Source organism: Camelus bactrianus, chromosome 11 (genome assembly GCF_048773025.1).
Source record: "Camelus bactrianus isolate YW-2024 breed Bactrian camel chromosome 11, ASM4877302v1, whole genome shotgun sequence".
Taxonomy (NCBI): Eukaryota; Metazoa; Chordata; class Mammalia; order Artiodactyla; family Camelidae; genus Camelus; species Camelus bactrianus.
The window spans coordinates 9943658-9962503 of record NC_133549.1 but is presented as its reverse complement, the minus strand read 5'-3'; the positions used below and the strand labels follow the sequence as shown (position 1 = coordinate 9962503).

The following is an 18846-nucleotide window of genomic DNA, read 5'->3' as shown; positions in this document are numbered from 1 at the left end:
AAAGGTCTTTTTCCCCCGTTGAGCTTACATCACAGTAACTTGATTCATTCTCGGGGCCCCTGCAGATACAAAACATGGGCCTGCGAACGGAGGACTTGAGAAGCTTTCCAGCCCTCGCAGAGCTTGTCGCTGCTGCCAAGGACCAGGCGACGGTGGCCGAGCAGCCTTAAGCATCTTGGAGGAGCCGGGGGAGAAGGAAGCTGGGCCTGGAGCCCGCGGGGAGAGCCGCCGCCACAGGCCTCCGGCAAAGAGGTGCTTCCCTGGGCCCCGCCGCGCAGCCTCCCTTGGCCTGTTTGGGTCTTCGTTCACCCAAAAAGAACACAAAAGCCTTTTTCCGTTGTATGGAAGACCTTTTTTATGACATTTAAAACTTTCGACGATAGTTCACAGAGCAAATTATTTTATTTTTATCATAAATCTTAGCGTGGAAGCGCTGGTTTCTAAACTACGATCAAAGTAAATATATACGTATGAACAGGGAACACCGTCTCCCCGATCCGGCGGCAGCGGGGTGACCGTATCGTGTGCGCACGCCCTTCTCCAGGATGAGAATAACTGTCCACTTACGGCTTTTTTGAGGCCGGGGGTGGCCTGCCATTCTCCCACGGGGTGTTCAGGAACACTGCTTCTGATCACACTCACCCCCCAGGCCTCCATCGGGAGCTCCAACCAGCAGGGGGGATTTATTTCCTGAGTAAAAGACGCATCCGCCAAAAGCACGTGTACCTCTTGTCTGCGAATCCAGCACAAGTTAAATCCTGCCCCCAAGTCTTGCCCAGGGATGCCGCACTCCCTCCTTGTCACCCGGAAGGGCCTGTCCCTGTCCTGCAGGTGTGCGGGAGTTCTGGCCCCAGGACGGTGACCCGCAGTCAGCAGCACCCCTCCTGGCCGGCTGCTCCTGCCCACGGGGGAGGAGGAAGAGTTGGGAATATTTGAAAGTGGGGCTAAAAGCGTGTGCTTGGTTGGCTGATTGACATACCGACCTGGCAGCGATGTGAGAGCAGGTGTGCGTCCCTCCAGCTTTACATCTCTCTGTGTCTCCATCTCTGCTCACGGGTTAGCTTGAGAGAGAGAGAGGAGAGTAAGTGCTGGGGAGTCCGGAGCACACGGGCCTGGGGGTTAGCAGGAATCAGAGAGCAGAGCCAGAGAAGTGAGAGCGGGAGGAAGGGGCCCCGTGAGAGCAGTGAGCCGCCTGGGCAGGTGGGGGGAGGAGCCAGGTGCTTCCCACCTCCTCGTCTTGCGGCAGCTTACACTCTGTCCAGGCGACCAGCCTCCAGAGAGTGGCGCCCTGGCCTGTACACTCCCTGGGGAGAGCGTGTGCTCTGGTCTTAGTAAGGAAGGCCCTGTCCTGGTCAGATGAGTGTCTTAACTCTGCATAGTATTAGGAAGCTGGGTCAGAAGAACAGAACAATGAGCCAGTGGAAAGGATTTATCCTAAAGGTTTGAGCCCGCTTGGCTGTGGGAGCTGGCTCCCCAGTCTAGGCTGGTGATGCCTGGTGTGGTGCTGGACCCGTGGGCAGCAGGGGCTGGTGGGGAGGACAGGTGGATATTGGTGGGGAGAGAGCTGGGCTAAGCTGGGACCCTCAAGGATGATTTGGGGCCCTCAGGGGTGAGCTGGGACCCTTGGTGACGAGTTGGGGCCCTCAGGGATGAACTGGGGCCCTCGGAATGAGCTGGAACCCTCGGGGATGAGCTGGCATCCGCAGGGCAGGACAGAGCTCACCTGTCTTGCTGCCTGCAGGTCTCCACGTTCAGCAATGGGGTGACTGCAGGTGTGCTGTCTCCAAGCTGCCTACACACCTAGGATTTGAGGAAGCTGAGGGAAGAGGTCCTCGGGTGCCCACGGCTCAGTGTGACGGGGCGCCCTGCTCACGCTGTGTTGCCGCCCCTTCCGCATCACATGGGTCCCCTGGAGGCTGGCACTGACCTCGCTCCACACCCGGGAGGATGCCCTGGGGAGCTAGGGCCCGGCCCCGCCAGGTTCACCCGGCACAACCTGCTACGGCGTCAGGTGGCCGAGCTGCTCTGTCCAGCCCAGCCTGGGTCAGCAACAGACTCCAGTACTGTCCCCATCTCTCCAGCTGCTCTGCCTTTCTCAAATCGTGCTGGAGAGGGATGCAGTTTTGTTAGCCCCTCCAGTTCCATCAGTGTTACTCCCAATTTGCAGAATGAGGGAGCAGAGACAGAAACTTAAAGGAGTTGAGAGAACTAATAAACGGAATTGAGACCCAGGCAAGATGGGTCCAGACCCCAGTTTATTCACCACTAGGTAATTCCCTCTCCTAATATGAGCACGGGAACAATGTTAATAATCCGGGACTGGAACCTGGGTCATTGATTCCTTTGGCACCTCTCAAGCCCCAGGCCTGGCCTCACCTCAGTCACACCACATTTCCAGGCTTGTTTCACGATAGCAACATCCCTGACCTCACCATGTCTGTTTCTCAGCTTAAGAAATAAGAATCTTTAAATAAGAAGCAAAATGTTCCAGAACGCCTATCTCTGGCTTCCTGAAACGACTCCTTTGTTTAGCGTTTTATTAATCGGCTTTGCTTTAGAGAATCATAACTGAGGAAGGTTTAGAGATGAGGTAGCACTTCATTACAGTTGAACTATCATCATTTTTTACCTGGTAACATACAGAAGCAAAAAGGGGTCTCAAGCACAAGAGACGTTACTTCTCCCCAGGGCGGTCTGACGGTGCCTGGGGTCCAGCGCTCAGCCACAAGGGGCTGGAAACTAGCCTGGCTGCGTGCCCAGGAGGAAGAGCAGGAGACGGATTTTGGAGCTTCTTCAGATACACACGTCAGTCTCCCATTGCAGATCTTTGCCCATAACTCCTTGCAGCTCCCTAGAACCACGGCGTGGAGCTGCCCACCTGGGAACCTCGGTCGCACAGCCTGCCTGTGGAAAGGGCTGCCCCGGGGTCTGATACCTCTGGTGACAGCCTCGTGTCTGTTCAGGTTGGGCTCTGCTGCCAAACCAGTAGCAAACAAAAATGTTTCCATTTTCTAATGTCAATAGAAGATTTGGGCTCTGATGGGCCCTGAGACACATCCCTCATCCATCCACGCCCCGGGGTTCCTGCCCCGTCAGGATCTCAGAGGAAAGGTAACTAGTTGGCTGAGTCAAGACCAAGGTGACTGGGTGAGCACCTTGCGACGCCGGGAAGACGTAGCCTTTGGTGCAGAAATGCTTAAGAGCAACAAACCCCTACAACTAATACTTCTCTGTTAAGTAATTCGCAAGCTGCTACCCAGCTTCCCATGTAGAAAGAGCTCCGGAGCAGAGACCAGCAAAGCCGTTCATCTCCTGCCCATTGCTTCTTAAAATAAGATTTAAAATGCGAACACTCCCTTTCCTTCAGCTGCCATGTCAGTGCTGCCTCAGGTCCATCCAGGTGACGTCAACACCCCAGTTAAGATCCAGGACGGTCCGCAGGCTCCCTGCCGCATCCCCGCACCCAGCACAGAGCCGGGCACTCGGTGGGCCTCTCAGATATTTGTCACATGAAGGAAGGCGTGTTCTGGGGGGATATTTTTGGAAAAAGCAGCTCTGAGTCCTAGCGTCAGCATGTATTTCAAAAATGAAAACTGTTTTCCGTTTGCAGTTGTTTTGGGAGTTACAGAAGGAAGTGCCACTGGGACAGCTCTGATTTGAAGATCAGACCTCCTTGAGATCCTAAATCCGAATGGTGGGGCCTGACTGGTGGTGGGAGCCTGTTCTTGGAGGGGAGGTTCTGAGCACCACTCAAAGCAGTGCCTCCTAAACTAGTGTGGTGCCCGGGCATCCGGTAAAAATCCAGATCCTGACTCAGGAGGTCTGGGTGGGGCCTGCGGGTCTGCATGTCTCATCTGCTCCAGGCCCGTGCCCCTCTGGAGGCTCGAGGGGAGGAAACTGTCCCTTGCCTTTCCAGCTTCCCCATTCCTTGCCCCGTGACCCCACATCACGTCGCATCACCTTTTCGCCCAGTTTCCAACATCACATCCCCTCTCACCCCTTTAGTCTGCCAGCCTCCCTGTCCCGTCCTCTTACAAGGATACGTGTGGCTGCACTGCAGGCCTCCGCAGATAATCCAGGATCATCCCCGCATGTCGGGACCTTTAATCACATCTGCGAAGCCCCCTCTGCCATGTCAGGTCACGTTCACAGGTTCTAGGGACTAGGGCCTGCATATCTTTGGATTCCATCATTTAGTTTGCCTCAGTTGCCCACAAACACCCCCACTCCTGCTGTGCCTTTCTGGAACAGGACTCAGACAGCGTGGAGGTCATGATCCTTCTATGAGTTAAGTACCATCGACAAGAGGTGGTTATTATTTGCTTATTCATTCAAGTGTTTCCCATTTTACAAATAAGAGCGGGAGGCCCAGAGAAGCAGCGTCACTGGGTCCGGGTCACACAGCAGTGGGTGCTGTAGCTGGGCTGCCTGCCCCGCCCGCCCATCTCTGGAACCCACGCCTCTAAGGACCTGCCACGCTGCCTGTCGTGTGCCTGGCACCGCAGACCAGCAGCCTCTTCAGGCCTGGCCCACACCCCCAGAGGTGGGAAGGACCAGACATCTCCCTTGACGTCAAAACTAGGGAGAGGTGTTCCGACTACAGAGGAGGCACTTGGGCGTAGGAGGAGAAGCCGAGATGTGAAGGACGCTGTTGCTGCAGGCCTCAGTCAGAGGAGCAGACCACCCCCATTCTCCTCCCTCCAGAGGAGCCCGGCCCCTTGGAGTGCAGCTGCAATGGTCCAGCCCCAGGGCTGAAGGGGCAGCTTCTGCAAGCAGAGCGCAGATGCTGCCCCACTCCCACCCCTTGATGACTCCCAGCTCCCTCCCCTGTCGTCCCGTGCTCCCTGGCCCATGTGAGTGGTGGCCGTACTACAAGCCTGCTTAGTCCTTTCAATACTTACGGAGAGGATGCTTTCGAGCACTTCTTGGTTATGGGCAAGCAGGGCGTGCCAGCGGGGGCCCACCTCCCTTTCAGGCTCTGCCCGAGATTTAGAAGGTGGGGGTCTAGTCCCACCCCTCCGACCCACGGGGACAAGCAGGCACTCAGCAGCCAGATAGGGATGTGCAGATGTTCATTTGCAAAGATCTCTTTCTCCATCCTCTGCTCCCGGGCCCAGCGTGAGCAGTAGTCAGCTGGTGTTCCGGAAGGAAGAGGTGCAGGCTGCCCTCCCCACCCCCATCCTTCCCGTCGGGGTCCGAGCAGCCGGTCACCATCACCCGGGACTCCTCCAGACTGGATTAAGGGCGGCCTGCGCCTTCCAGGGAGCCTCTGCCCAAAGCGCAGCTCCCCGTCCTAGAAAGCCCTCTTGTCGGTACGGTCTGTCAGCGAACTCGCATAGGTTTATCCCACCGCTGCTTGAGTCAAAGAACTTTTCTTTTTTGCTAATGGTTGCAAGACATTTATTAATAACACAGGGATAATCAGCAGTGGGATTACATCTAATGTACATTCAGACACTTTCGTTATGTGTTTTTCAAAAACCACAAGTCTCAGGGGAAAGAAACACTGAGCAACCGAGAGAAAGGACAGTATTGTGGGACCCCGTGCAGGCCACCTGTCACACTCAGCAAGCTAAAGGTGAGCCTGGGGCAATAACAAATGGATGTTTTCATTTTAAAACCCAATTTCTCCATGAGAAAGGGAATCATTGGGGGCTTCACAAACAAACAGGTGTGTTCAAGCCCTCTTGGGAGCAGCTAAACATCCTTCCCCCAGAAGCCTGAGGACTGAGGCCGCTCCTCATTGTAACAGCACTGGGTCCCAGAGAGGATCTCTGTTCTCTGGCTCCAGGCAGACTCAGTGGAAGGGGACGGAGCTGGGGTGGTGACCCTGGTGGCCCTGGCGGCAGGCCTCACGCGGTGCTTAGCGGGTTGGCCACACGGCCCAGGAAGTGCAGGGCGGCCGACTCGTGCTCCAAGACGGCCAACAGGAACGGGCTGTTCAGGGTCACCTCCAAGACCTCGGGCCCAGCCTGCGGCAGGGCGGACTCCGTGGGCAGCTCTCCCTCATCGGCTTTTAGTTCAAAAAGAATGCTATTCAGCACCTGCAAAGCAGCATGCCTCGGGGTCAGTCCTGAAGGCCTTTTCCAGCCCCCCACCCTGGACATGGCTGTTCCTCCTCAAGTGTCCCTTGAACCCATCCACTCCCCTGTCACCTGCTGCCCCCGGCACATCCTTGGCGCCTGGGCCCCAGCCACCAGTGCTTGCTTCGTTCCAATAACTTAGCACAGAGAGCTCTGAGGCCAGGGCTGTGAGCCGCCCTTCCCCCCAGCGTCCAGGCACTTCTCAGTTCAGAGGTGCATTGTCCCATGTGGCCCTGGGACAGTCGGTCTGCTGCCAAGTGTCTCCCTGAAGCCAGGAGCTGCGTGACCGGGCCGGCAGCCGGCCTAGGGGCACTCACTCTCCCAGCCTAGTCCTGACCCTGCTGCGGGATGTGGGGAGGACCCCCGAGGCCAGCCCCAGCTGGGCAGAGCCACACAGCACGTGCTGGGCGGGCTGCGCTTCTCTCCATCTGTCCCCAGAAAGCCCCAGAAAGCTCCAGTCACTTCCCTCCCACCCCAGGCGCCCACCTACCTGGCCATGCTCTCCTCTCCACCCTCTCCCCCAACAACCAAAGCCTCCTCTGTGTCCCTCCCAGCCGAGCCTCCCACTCCATGAACACACAGAGCCCACGTCAGAGACATACAGACCCGGGCCGCCTGGTACCTTGCCGACTCTGGGGTTGGCATCGCTGATTTGGCCCAGGTTCGCCTCGGCGCCCAGCAGGGTGGGCAGCTTGGTCTGGGCGAGCAGGTCCTGCAGGTCGTAGGACCCCTGAAGTGTCAGCTGAGGCATGGTCAGGCGGATGGCCCTGGGGAGGTGACGCACAGTTAGGAATGTCCAAGGTGGCTCGCGCTTTGAGGCCCAGGCCACACCCAGGGCTCTTGGAAGACAAGGGAAGCCAGGTGGCACACGTCCCTGAAGGAGGGGACATTGGCCACTGTCACCCAGCTAGGGTGTCTTGGGAAAATTTTCAGCTACAAGTACAATTAAAAAACCCTTCATTTTCTTTGAAATACTCAGGGAGGGATGTACGGCATTTAACAGCAGCGCTCTCTGGAGACTGACTATGACCAGTTGTCATTTTTTTCTACTCCTTTTCCAGGCTGTTGGCATTGAAGGTATACTCACTGGATAATCTTAAAACAACATCCTCAGGAGGGAGGGGACGGAGGGTACAGCTTAGAGTTAGAGCCTGTGCTTAGCATGCACGTGGTCTTGTGTTCAATCCCGTCCCTCCATTAAATAAATAAGTAAATAACCAAATTAACCCCCCAAAATAAATAAAATTTAAAAATAAAAAAAACAGAATTTTAAATAAATAAATAAATAAATAAATAAATAAAATAAAATAAAATAAAATAAAATAAAATAGGAAGGAAGGAAGGAAGACGAGCAGATGACCCCGGCAGCTAATGAGGGGGGAAGCTCTGGAGTCAAGGGCATCACCCCAAGGAAGCCCCTCCCCCAGGGGTCCTAAGGCTCTTAGGAGGTCTGTCCCCAGGAAGCTGCTGGGATGCAGCCAATCATTCAAGGCAGAAGGTCCCCTCTCAGGGGGTCCCAAACCCTGTGGATAAATATAAGCATAAGAACAAGCATTCCTCCTCCTCCCCTCCCCTCTCCTGAACCCAGAGAGAGACGACCAGTCAGAAGCTGGGTCCGTGGGTGAAGGGAGAGCTGGTGGGCGGATGCTCACGGGCGCCACTTGCTGGGCCCAGGCTGCACACGTGCCCACCCACGCCCCCTCCGCCCCCGGGGCAGGACAGGCCTCGCGGCTCCCCGCTCCCCAGGGGATGCCACCCGGGAAGGTCCAGGCAGTCTCCCAGGAGCCGTACCGGGGAGAGAGGTTCTTCATCCAGGTCAGGAAGTCGTGCTGGAAGGCGAGGGCCTCGACCTTCCGCAGGTCAGAGGCGCAGTGCGGCCGGATGAGCAGCAAGCAGGTGTTGGCGCTGAGGGGCACGCGGGTCACAGAGAAGTTGTTCTGGGCGTCGGTCCAGTGGTGGAAGGTGCCGGTGCCCGAGAGCATGGGGACTGACACAGAGGTGGTGTTGTCCACCCAGAACTCCTGGAGCCCGGGCCGCAGGGAGAACCCCTTCATCTTTCCTGGAGGCGAGGCAGGAGACAGGAAGGGAAGAGTCAGGGAGGGGACAGGGCTGGGGGAGCCCGGCCTAGGGGGCAGACCCCCCCCACCAGCAAGGCACCACCCCTGCCCGCCTCCCTACGCCCCAGGACCCTGACCATCAAGTCTTCCTCCTGCAAAATCCACCAGCTGCCGGTGTTGAAGATGTGGGACCCACTCCCACCTGAGACTTTACCCCTGTCACCTTACTGAAGGCTCACAAAGGAAACCAGCTCAGGGATCCAAGCCCCCTAGTAACTGGCCAGGTACACTCAAACCCAGAGCTTCCGGGCCCAAAGCCAGAGGCCTGCCAGACTCACTTAAACAAATAATAGTACTTAATTTTTTTTAGAGCAGTTTTAGGTTCACAGCAAAATTAAGAGGAAGGTGCAGAGATTTCCCATATATCCCCTCCCCCACCTCCCCCACACCCCACCCCCCACCTCCCCCTCCCCGGCCGCCAACACACAGCCTTGCCCACTAGTGACACGCCCGCTAGACGGTACATTTGTGAGCATGGAGGAGCCCACACTGACACGTCATCACTACCCAGAGTCCGTAGTTTACGTTACGTTAGGGCTCCTTCTTGGCGATGTGCATCTTACAGGTTTGGACACATCCGATGTCCACTGTCCAATGACATCTCCCCCATTACGGCATCACCCAGCGTAGTTCCACATTTCTCAGTACCCCTCGCTGCTGGGGTCAGACAGACGCCCCAGGGTGGCCGGTGGCTGTGAGCAGGCGCGCTGTGTGCTGCCTGCGTGCTGGGCCTTGAGCCGAGGCGCGAGCCCTCCCTGTGCCCTCCCTCCTCGCTGGCCGGGCTGTGGCCTGGCGCTGGCTCAGCCGTTGCGGAAGAAGTGAGCAGGCCGCTGAAGGCACTGTCGCTTGGGCTCTCTGCATAGCAGCAGCCAAGTCTCCATCCGGCCAGGCACCCCACGTCCCCGCCCAGCCGTCCTCCAGTCACCCCGAAAGGCCCATCGTGTGATTATTTCTGGGAGAATAAGGTGAAGCTGAGGATGAGCCCATCACAGAGGGGCCCACGGGCACCTGGCACTTGGGGTCTAAGCAGAGGTGACTTCAACAAGTCCAGGCTCCCTTCTTACTGAATCAGAGGTGCCCGAGGAGAGAGGGGCCAGGGAGCTGGAAGGACTGGCCTCTGGGTGGGAGGCAGCCGGGCCCTTGTGAGAAGCGGGTGGCTGGGGGAAGTCCTCTGTCCTCGGAGCGCTGTGAGTATGGACAAGGTCAGCTCCCGTGAAGGCTGCAAGCGAGAGGCTGCCAGGTCTGTCCTCGGACCACCCCCTACCCCCAGGGAACCCAGGCTTGGCAGGAGACTTGTTAGTTTACAGGGGAATAAGGACTAAATTTGTTTTCCACCAACAAACTAAAACAAAAAAAGATGATTCGTCCAAAAAGAAATGAGGGCGGCTGTCCTCTCCTCTCTGCTCGTCTGAAGAGCACAGTGCCCCATCCTCATCCAGAGGTCACGGACACCTCTCCAGCGAAGGCTGGCTGCAGCCCTCCGCTCTGCCCTTCCTGTCCAGCTCTGTCATCTGAAGTGAGGCCAGTTTCTGGCGTCAGTGGCTCTCTGGCGTTGCCTTTTGGGGGCAGGACTTTCTCAGTGAGCTCTCCACCCTGGACTCTTCTTAGGGACAGTGGACTGAGCCCACAGTCCCCTTCCATCCTCCGGGGGTGTGGCCACATCCAGCTGCGTGTCCCCCACCTGGACTCTGCTGCCCCGACCTGTCGGTGCTGGGACCGGCACATCCCAGAGCCATCACCTTCCTCCTGCTCCCAGAGGAAGGCTGGAGCCTCTGTCTTCGCGGTTTTTCAGACTTCCAGGGTATCATCAGAGTAAGAAAATGGCCGTGCTTTATTCAGACTCTCTCTGCCTCCACAATTCTGTCTTTTGACCGCCTGCTTACTTGTTGCTCTGTGCCCCTGTCTGGATAGCACCTCGAACGCAGCCTCTCCCGCCCACCTGTCCATTCACAGAGCCACTGTGTCAGGGCGTGTTCAGGGAGAGTTTGCCAGACAATTGCAGAACCTTCCAACCACTCCCCCCGCCTCCTGTGCCCACAGCGCAGGCCGGGGACGACCTCGACCTCCCCGCCTGTCCGCTCAGCTCCTCGCCACCCAGAACTCCAGCCTCCCCCTCATCACAAAGTCTCATCATCTAGTCCCCACCCATCTCCCCGGCCCTGCCGGACGCTGAGATCCAGCTGAGCAAAGCGGCTCCTGCTCTGGTTCCTTACTGACCTTTGCAGACTTGAGTCATCCAACAGGCCTCCCTCCTGTCCTCTCCCCGGTGACACCTCTCGAGGGTGCTCTGAGCCCTGAGGCAGCTCACAGAGCACCTTGACCTGCAGGGTTGTGGCTGAGGCATTGGTCTGTGGGATCCGTCTGTCTCCCTGGTCACCCACCTGGGGTCGGGGCCTGTGCACCCTTCCTCCTCATCCCCTCTGGGACATCACTTAAAGTCTTGCAGGTAATAAACCTTCAACGATTACTTGTTGAAGGAATGAATAACCTGTATAATAGGGATTCTTTTTGGTAATTACCCCTCCCGACACGAAAGTGATTCAGGCACACAGATTAGTTATTTTTGCATGGGACAGTGATCTTCTCAAGAGACAGGAACCCTCCTCTTCTGAGCGTGGGGCTGGGCCTCGGGGCCAGGAGACTGGGTTTGGATCCCAGGACCCCCGCTAGTGGCTGTGCTGTCTGGAGCACTAGATTTGTTTCTCTGAGTCTCTGTTTCCTCACTGGTGAACAGAGGCAGTCACACCTCACTGCATCAAGAGGGGATTAAGTGATGAAAGTAAAAGGAGGCAATGTAGTGGCTGCACATAGTAGGGCAGCAGGGGGGGACAGACGCTCAGCCAGTGCTCATCCAGGGAGCCCGGGGGGCAGCCACTTCCATCTCCCATGAGGGTGGCCCTAGGTTTTTCCTAGCGTCTGCCACCCTGCCCGCCTCCAGGCCCAGCCCTGCTCAGCTCAGTTGAGACGTCCGTAGAGACAGGAACCGCCGCCTTCTGCACCGGCCGGGGACTGGCCTTACCTTGGAAGTGGACGTAGGCATTGAAGAGCAGGGTGCTGTCGGGGCTGACCCCAGTCAGGGGCTTGCCCATCTTCCACCCCGTCACCGCCTGCATGAACCTGTTGATCTTCTCAGCGGCGAGATCTGGGTCCGTGGACAAATCTAGTGAGCGTGGGAGGGTGACCTGGGCAAAGGGAGCCAGGCCTTGCACAAAGGGCTGCTTCAGGCGCAGCCCGGGGGCCGTGAACAGGCCGACCACCGTGGACAGGAGCAGCCTGGCCCGGCTGCTGGCCCCGCCCTGGGCGACCAGAAGGCCCTGGATGGTCTGCAGGGCGGACAGGACCTTGTGACCATCCAGCCGGGAGGTGCAGCTCTGATCGTCCCCAGGGACGCCCAGGAACGCCTGTAGCTGGCTGGCCGTGGGGTCCAAGGCTCCCAGATAGAAAGAGGTCAGGGTGCCAAAGAGAGTCACTGGGGAGAGCACCGCCTCGCTGGCCGCGCTCTGCGCCTCGCTCAGCGTCTTGTACATGTGGAAGCCCATGAAGTTCAGGAGCATCCCCACCTTGGCGGCCCTCAGCCGGTCTTCGGCCTCCAGCTGCTCGGTGGCTTGGACCAGCTGTTCCCGGAGAGCCTCCTCATCCACGGGGGACGTCTTGGCCTGAATCGGGGCGGGCGTGAAGGTTGGGTCTGCGGGGGCCTCCACACTCGGTCTCTTCAGCTGGTCACAGCTGCTCTTGCTGTAGACGAGGAGGTGGAAGGGGTGTATGTACACCCGGTCCCCGGCGGCCAGGCCAGCCCAGGCCACGAGGCAAAGGACGGCGGCCCCCAGGCTCAGGCCAGCGGGAGCCATCGAGGACGGGGCGCTCGCTTCTGGGTACCCTGAAATATTTTGGGAAGGGTGAAAGGGAATTATTAAGTGCCCTCCAGCAATATTTCCTGCAGCCAGTGAGCACAGGAGAAGCCCATCCACGTCTACAAATTTCAAAGAGAAGAAATGGTTTCAAAGCTCTGTGGAAAATTGCTCCAAATACAATCCAGGTGCAAAATGCCTGGTATCAGATGCGTTGTGCTGTGGTGGTGCTTTCTCTGAGGGTTGGCTTTGGCCTTTTTTTGTTTAATTTTTATAGTGGTGGGAATGTCTAAATATGGAGACATTTGTAGATTTTATTTATTTATTTTCTTATATTTTTTATTTTATTTTGCGGGAGGTAATTAGGTTTTTATTTATTTATTCATTTTAATGGAGGGACTGGGGATTGAACCCAGGACCTCGTGCATGCTAAGCATGCCCTCTACCACTGAGCTATATACCCTCCCCTCAAGACATTTGCAGCTTTTAAAGAAAAATATGAGATGGGTCATTATGTCAAGTAAGATGTAAACAAGTGTTTCCACAAAATATTGCAAGCATTTTTCTTGAGAATTACGTGAATGTCTGATACCATTTTTTCCTTGTGTTAATCAGTGTTATGATGCTTTAGTCAATAATTACTTATTTAATGAAAGAGTAATATGGAAACTGTTTAACATATTTTTAAAGGAACACTTTGAGTAATAAAGTGTCATGATATTTATGCAGAATTTTAAAAATCCGTATGTTGAAGCTGATGGAAGAACGTTTCACATATTGAGGTCTGGGGAGGTCATTCTGGCTTACACACAATTTGGTCTGAACTCTCTGCTAACTAGAACGATCCGTCTCATGGCCTGTGAAGTATTCATGGTCCATCTGCTTTAACCATTGAAGCAAAGAATGCATTTGAAAATCAAAATGAAGTAACTTGGATTCAGGCATCCAAAATGGAGCTGGGTGGCCTGCATCACAGAAAACTTGAATTTTCTAAACGGTGTCACCCTCAAGGACACCACCAGCCCTTCTCAAAACCGTATCTGCGAGCAGCGGCCAGCTGCAGCCTGTTGGTCTGAAGGTCTCCCCTCGTTACTATGCAGCCGTTTTGGACTCCAACCAGTCCTTGCTTGACAAACATCCTCATGTCCTGCCAGCTCCAGTCCTAATTCTTGACAAACAACTTATGTAATTTTGTGGGTTTTGCCTTTATAAGCCTCCTCTATTTTGTGGTCTAGCAGAATACAACTCAAGTGCTTCTGGGCTGCAGTCCTCAGTTTGCCTCAAATAAAACTCTTTTTTAGCCTCTTGTAGACTGATCATTGATAATTCCCATCAACAAAGTCCTAAACCTCGTACCTCAAAATGTGACTGTATGTGGCGACAGAGTCTTTAAAGAGGTAATTCAGGTTAAATGAGGTCGTCAGGGTGGACCCTAATCCAATCTGACTGGTGTCTTTATAAGAACAGGAGGTTAGGACACAGACAGAGGGAAGCCATGTGAAGACGCAAGGACAAGACGGCCATCTGCAAGCCGAAGGGGAAGCCAGCCCTGCCGACCTGCCGACACCTTGATCTTGGACTTCCTTCCTCCAAAATCATGAGAAAATAGATTTCTGTTGTTAAGACCCCAGGCTTTGGCACTGGTGGTGGCAGCCGGGCAGACTAATATGCACGCACATGCTCATGACTCTTAAGTTTTCCCCGGAGAGCAAAATGTGGGGCAGACAGCCGGTCTCTGTGGGCCTCCCACCCCAGAGGGTAAACCAGTTTGGAATACGGGATTAACACACACAGCAGATTCCCCCGAGTTAGAAATCGGCCTGGCATGAAAAATTCAGCTGTTGTAACAGCACCTGGGGAAACAAACGCTCCCCTCCTTCTCAGATGAGGTGCAAAACTTAAGAATGGAGGTGCCATATCTGTGTGCTGTGTGGCAGCTCACACAAGCCCTTTCCCTTGGATTACCCGATCTAACCGCTACACAGGCAGGCAAGGGAGGAATCGCAGACACGGAGAGGGGAGTTCTGAGATGGAAAAGAATGTTCCCAAGGCCGTACGGCAAGGATGTAACAGAGATCCAGTTCCAGCCTCCTTTTATTTTCACAGGTTATTCTCAAGCCCAGTGCTCACTGGACCCACCTGGGGAGATTAAGAAATTTTGAGGATCTGGATCTCACTCCCAGAAATGCTAGTTAAGTGGCCCTGGGGGGGCCTGGGAAGGGCTTTTAGACTCCCCATGGTCCTAACAAGCAGCTGGGCTTGAGTACCACGCACTTAGCGGGGGCCAGCCCAGGCATCTCCCACCTGTCTCAGCCCCCAGACCTGGGGAACCCCTGGAGAGCTCTAAATCATCCCTGCCCAGCCCCACTCGCCACCGGCCTGATTTCATTGGTCACATCCGGAGACTCGGATGTGGCGCCATGGTTTAGAACCTCTGCCCTCAACACGGGTCACCCGCGGTGGGCGGGAAGATCTCCAGCACCTTTCTCTCTCTAGAGCCCTGCGATTCTGCTCCAGCCTCTCCTCTGGCCGAGAGCACATGGTCTAGACTGAGACCCCGGCAGAGAAGGCTCCCAGGCTAGCTCTGCCTATTCATTCTATTATCCGATGGTTCTCATTGAGAGGATGTGTTCACTGTGTTGGGTTCATTCGGTACCAACAATGCGTGCGTGTCCCTCGCTCTCCGTGCAGGGGTGTACTGTGCCACCAGGTTACTTCTCAGCCTCCCCACGCCCCTCCTCACCGAGCCCGGCCCTCGAGAGCTGGCCCCGGCCTCCGCAGCACGTCACCAGTGCCTAGCTCTTTCCTGCAGACCCACGCGCGCCCGGTCGGTTTGCTCCCCTCTCCCAGGCGCCGTAACTGCCGCGGCTCGGAGCGTGGGGCACTCGGAGCGTGGGGCACTCGGCTCCCACGCGCTGCGTGTTTGCTCTGCTCTAGTCACCAAACTGCTAGAGGAACTTTGACCTCTGAACTTTGACATCAGCCCCCCACCTCCCTTCCTTCCAGGGCATTTGACCCAATCCACCGCTCTCAGGAGAAGCCATGTGACATGGAAAAAGGAAACAGAAGCTTCTCCCCTCCTTACAGGCCTTCCTGTCAGACAGACCAAAGTGGCCAGTTCGCGTCCCGTGTGAAAGGATGTAAAAGGCCGGATCAAGTTCAGGCGTCGGGGAAGCCCGTGGGGCCGAGTGCCAGGCCTGATGGTCCTGGGCTGGGGCCGAGCAGGTGACCACAGCCCATCCCGGCTTCCTGCAGGCCTGGGCACCAGTCAGGTGGTTTTCAAGGCAGAGGCCGTCATTTGCTCTCAGTCATGGTCCGGCTCTAAGTCAGCACGCGGCGAGGTCCAGCCTGACGCCCCCTCCCTGGGTTCTCTCCCCCACCTGCCCCTCTCTGGCCTCCCCCTTCACCAGCCGCTCCTTCTAGGCACCCCTGCTCATCCCAGCTCTGTGCTTAAGGCTAGGACAGCAGCTGACGCGTGTATAAGGCTGATAATTGCAGACACCATTCCAGCACTTTCGTGTACCAAGTCCTCTAACCATCACAGCCACACTTGTCCTCCTGCCCAGGCCTCATCGACACCAGAGTTCCCCACAGTGACTGTCCCTGCCACTCCTGAACTCTTGTCTCCTGCCCTTCTTACCTTTCCCATAGCCCTAGTCACCGGGAACCTTACCACCCGGTTACTTGTTTGTCTGTTATGTTTAGCATTTGTTGCCCGCCTCCTCCCACGGGAATGCCACGAGAGTGGGGTTCTTGCTCTGTTTTGTTCACTGATCTGTCCCACATTCCCCAAACTGTGCCTGGAACATAGGACATACTCCGTAAGTCGTGGCTAAATGAATTAATTAATGCTGTTTTGCAAAGGAACAGAGAGGTTCAGGGCCTTGCTCAAGATCACACAGCAAGAAAGAGACAGAACTAGCAGTCAAACCGAGAACCCCCACTGACTTGACAGACCACATATTTAAACATCAATCTCTACTGCTCTTGAACTAAAATAAGAATCTGCCTTTTTAGTTGATCCTACAGTTGAGAAGTCACCTCCCTGTTGTATCAGCTCTCTTAAGTTACAGCATCGTCCCTGAGCAAGGGAGGCCAGGCATTGCCATGAGTCCCATTTTACAGATGAGCACACTGAGGCTCAGGGAGACAGAGTGATGAGCTGGAGTGCACAGACCCAGACCAGAGACAGCACCACCTCAAAAGAGGGGCGGGAGACTGGACCACCCCTCTCCTGAGCCTTGTGGGGACGCAGCTCGGGCTCTCTGGGCCTGGCTCTCCCCTCAGCTCTGCTACCTGCACAAGTCTTGCTGTTTCTCTGTCCAGAAGAGGACCCTATGGACTCTTGACTGCAATGACCCTGCTCCCGCACCAGCCCCCAGCACCCAGCCCTGCTCAGAGGGAGTGGAGGACCGGGCCTGCAGCCGAGGGGAGCAGTTCCCTTGGTGAGACCCAGGGTGGGCGGAGGGGAGGGGGCCCAGCCTCTGGGTCTTCAGTGGTCATGTCCTCTGTGACACAGGTCCCCACTGGCCCCTGGCTCCTGGGTGTCCTTTAGCCACAGACTTCCAGCAGCATTTCCCTTCCCACACAGCCCCTCGGCTTCCTCCTCCAAGCAGGCAAGTCACCCTCCATGCAGAGCACCGGGGAGGGGTGCGAGTGGAGAGGGGCGCCCCTTACCTTCTGCTCTCCTCCCCGGTACAAGGGCAGCCTCTTCCCCCGCCAGGCCTCGGAGGCCCTATTTATGCCTGAGGGGTGGGGATGGAGCGGTTCCCAGACCGTCCTGTGCCTAGGCCAGGGGGAGGGGGTGACATCATTTGGCCGGGCCGTGGGGGTGGGGGCCTCAGGCAGAGGGAAGGACGCCAGGCCACTGTCATGCTGGGCCTCCTTCCAGGAAGTCAGGGTGATCGATGCACACGGTTGCTGTTGAACAGCGCGGGCTGGTACATGGACGGGTTACACATTTACTCATGTTGTCCCAAGCTGCAGCCGCTCTGACCCGACACAGGAGCATCCCACGTGGGTGTGTGATGTGCCTGCCCCGAGGTATGGCGGCCGGCCAGCCACCCAAGCCTTGGGACCCAGCCCCCTCGAGGGGGTGCATCTGCGAGGCCCCAAGATGTGTGGGCTCGTGGGCCCAGCGGGAAGGGGAGAGCCCAGCTCACCCCAGGGGGTGGCCTGACCCCACAGCCTTGAGCAGCTCAGGGGTTGTCCAAAGAGCCACTGGGCGCCCACCCTGTGCAAAGCCCTCTGACTGGCAAAGGGAGGAACACATAACCAAGTAAAAGCACCTTCTAGAGGCTTGTGGTTTATCTGGGGGAGACTTAGACACCAACCATAGTGAGACAGGTGGGAAGGTACGCCCAAAATTCTTTCAGATTGCAAGACAGATCAATCCATTAAAGCTGGGGAAGGTTTCAGGGAGAAGCGTTATTTGAGTCAAACCTTGCAGGATAAGTAAGTTGAACTTTGAAACTGAAGAGGGACTTTTCAGAGGTAAAGGCTGGTATGACAGTGACACAGGTGGGAGGGCGCGGGGCTCCTCTGGGGAACACCAGCGGGCCCAGGCGCTGGAAGGGAGGCCCGTGACAGCAGCAAAACTGCGGCTGCTGCAGGTGCCTGACCCCAGGGACAGGGAGGGTCCCCTGGACACAGAGCTTCAGGCCAAACTCCCCAGGAACTGGAGATGACACTCAAGATGCACCCAGGTCGCCATCCCAGGTCTGGGCCATGTGAAGCGAGTGATCTGGAAGGACAGATGCTGGTTGGAGTCTGAACACCACACTCGGAGGGCAGAGTCGATGCCACGAGAGGGAGAGATGGAAGCCATCTGAGCAGGAGAGTGACAGGATGCTTGACTTCTGCTTTAAAAAAAAAAATTACTGTAATAAAGCAATGCTGCCCTGGGAGGGCCGGGAGGGAGCAGGAGAAGGCGCAGCATGATGTGTCCAAGTTCAGGCTCATGGGAGAATGATGACCCCGGTAACCCAGAGATGGACACGGGAAGGACAAATGTCCCGGGCAAGGGCTGCGCAGAGCCTGAGTTTGGATGGGTTCCCTTTGAGGCATCCTTTGGACCCAGGGGTGAGTACTTGTGGATACAGTTCTGCTGCTCAGGAGGGAGATCCAGGCTGAGGACACGGATGTGGGAGGCGAATACATCACTGAATAATTTAAGGCCTGTGGGCAGAGACAAGTTACCCAGGGAGGGTCAAAAATGAGAGGAGAGGGAATCCTGCGGAGATGGGGGACGGGAAAGGAGTCGGGGTGGGGGGCATCAGTGCAAGAAACAGGAGATGGTGTTCCAGAAGCCAGTGGGAGGGTTTTGGTAAGTGAGGAGTTAGGGCCTGAAAGAGGTCTTTATTATTAGAGAAATGCAAGTCAAAACTATAAGGAGGTATCACCTCACACCAGTCAGAATAACCATCATTAAAAAGTGCACAAACAGTAAATGCTGAAAAGGGTGTGGAGAGAAAGGAACCCTCTTACACTGTGGCTGAGAATGTAAACTGGTGGAGCCATTATGGAAAACAGTATGGAGGTTCCTTAAAAAACTAAAAATAAGCTTACTATATGATCCAGCAATCCCACTCTTGGGCATATATCCAGAGAAAACTAGAATTCAAAAAGACACATGCACCCCAGTATTCATAGCAGCACTATTTACAACAGCCAAGACATGGAGGTAACCTGTATGTCTACCAACAGATGACTGGATAAGAAGTTATGATATTATATACAATGGAATACTACTCAGCCATAAAAAATAATGAAATAATGCCATTTGCAGCAACATGGATG

General features: G+C 55.9%; 2 protein-coding genes across 3 annotated transcripts in view; one reads left to right on the top strand and one right to left on the bottom strand.

Moving 5' to 3' along the window:
* Positions 1 to 716, top strand: part of COG2 (component of oligomeric golgi complex 2) — a 38814-nt gene extending 38098 nt beyond the window's left edge. The window contains exon 18 of one of the 2 annotated variants that reach the window (XM_074373194.1): positions 66 to 716. In XM_074373194.1, coding sequence (XP_074229295.1) covers positions 66 to 170 — 105 coding nt within the window. In that variant the 3' untranslated portion in view covers positions 171 to 716. The remainder of the gene's footprint in view (positions 1 to 65) is intronic. The other variant, XM_074373195.1, reaches the window with a different exon arrangement.
* A 4654-nt stretch (positions 717 to 5370) lies between these two features.
* AGT (angiotensinogen) lies at positions 5371 to 16882 on the bottom strand. Its single transcript, XM_010962837.3, has 5 exons — positions 16726 to 16882; positions 11220 to 12077; positions 7875 to 8142; positions 6706 to 6850; positions 5371 to 6044 (listed from the first exon to the last, which is right to left on the bottom strand). The coding sequence occupies exons 2-5, from the start codon at positions 12046 to 12048 to the stop codon at positions 5853 to 5855; spliced, it is 1434 nt and encodes a 477-aa protein (XP_010961139.2). The 5' UTR covers positions 12049 to 12077; positions 16726 to 16882; the 3' UTR covers positions 5371 to 5852.
* Positions 16883 to 18846: the final 1964 nt, after the last annotated feature.

Coding starts and splice junctions, on each gene's coding strand:
- AGT (XM_010962837.3), bottom strand. CDS start 12,048: ATGGCTCCCGCTGGCCTGAGCCTGGGGGCCGCCGTCCTTTGCCTCGTG. Junction 8,143..11,219: donor TGCCTACGTCCACTTCCAAG/GTAAGGCCAGTC, acceptor CCTCGCCTCCAG/GAAAGATGAAGGGGTTCTCC. Junction 6,851..7,874: donor ATGAAGAACCTCTCTCCCCG/GTACGGCTCCTG, acceptor TCACCTCCCCAG/GGCCATCCGCCTGACCATGC.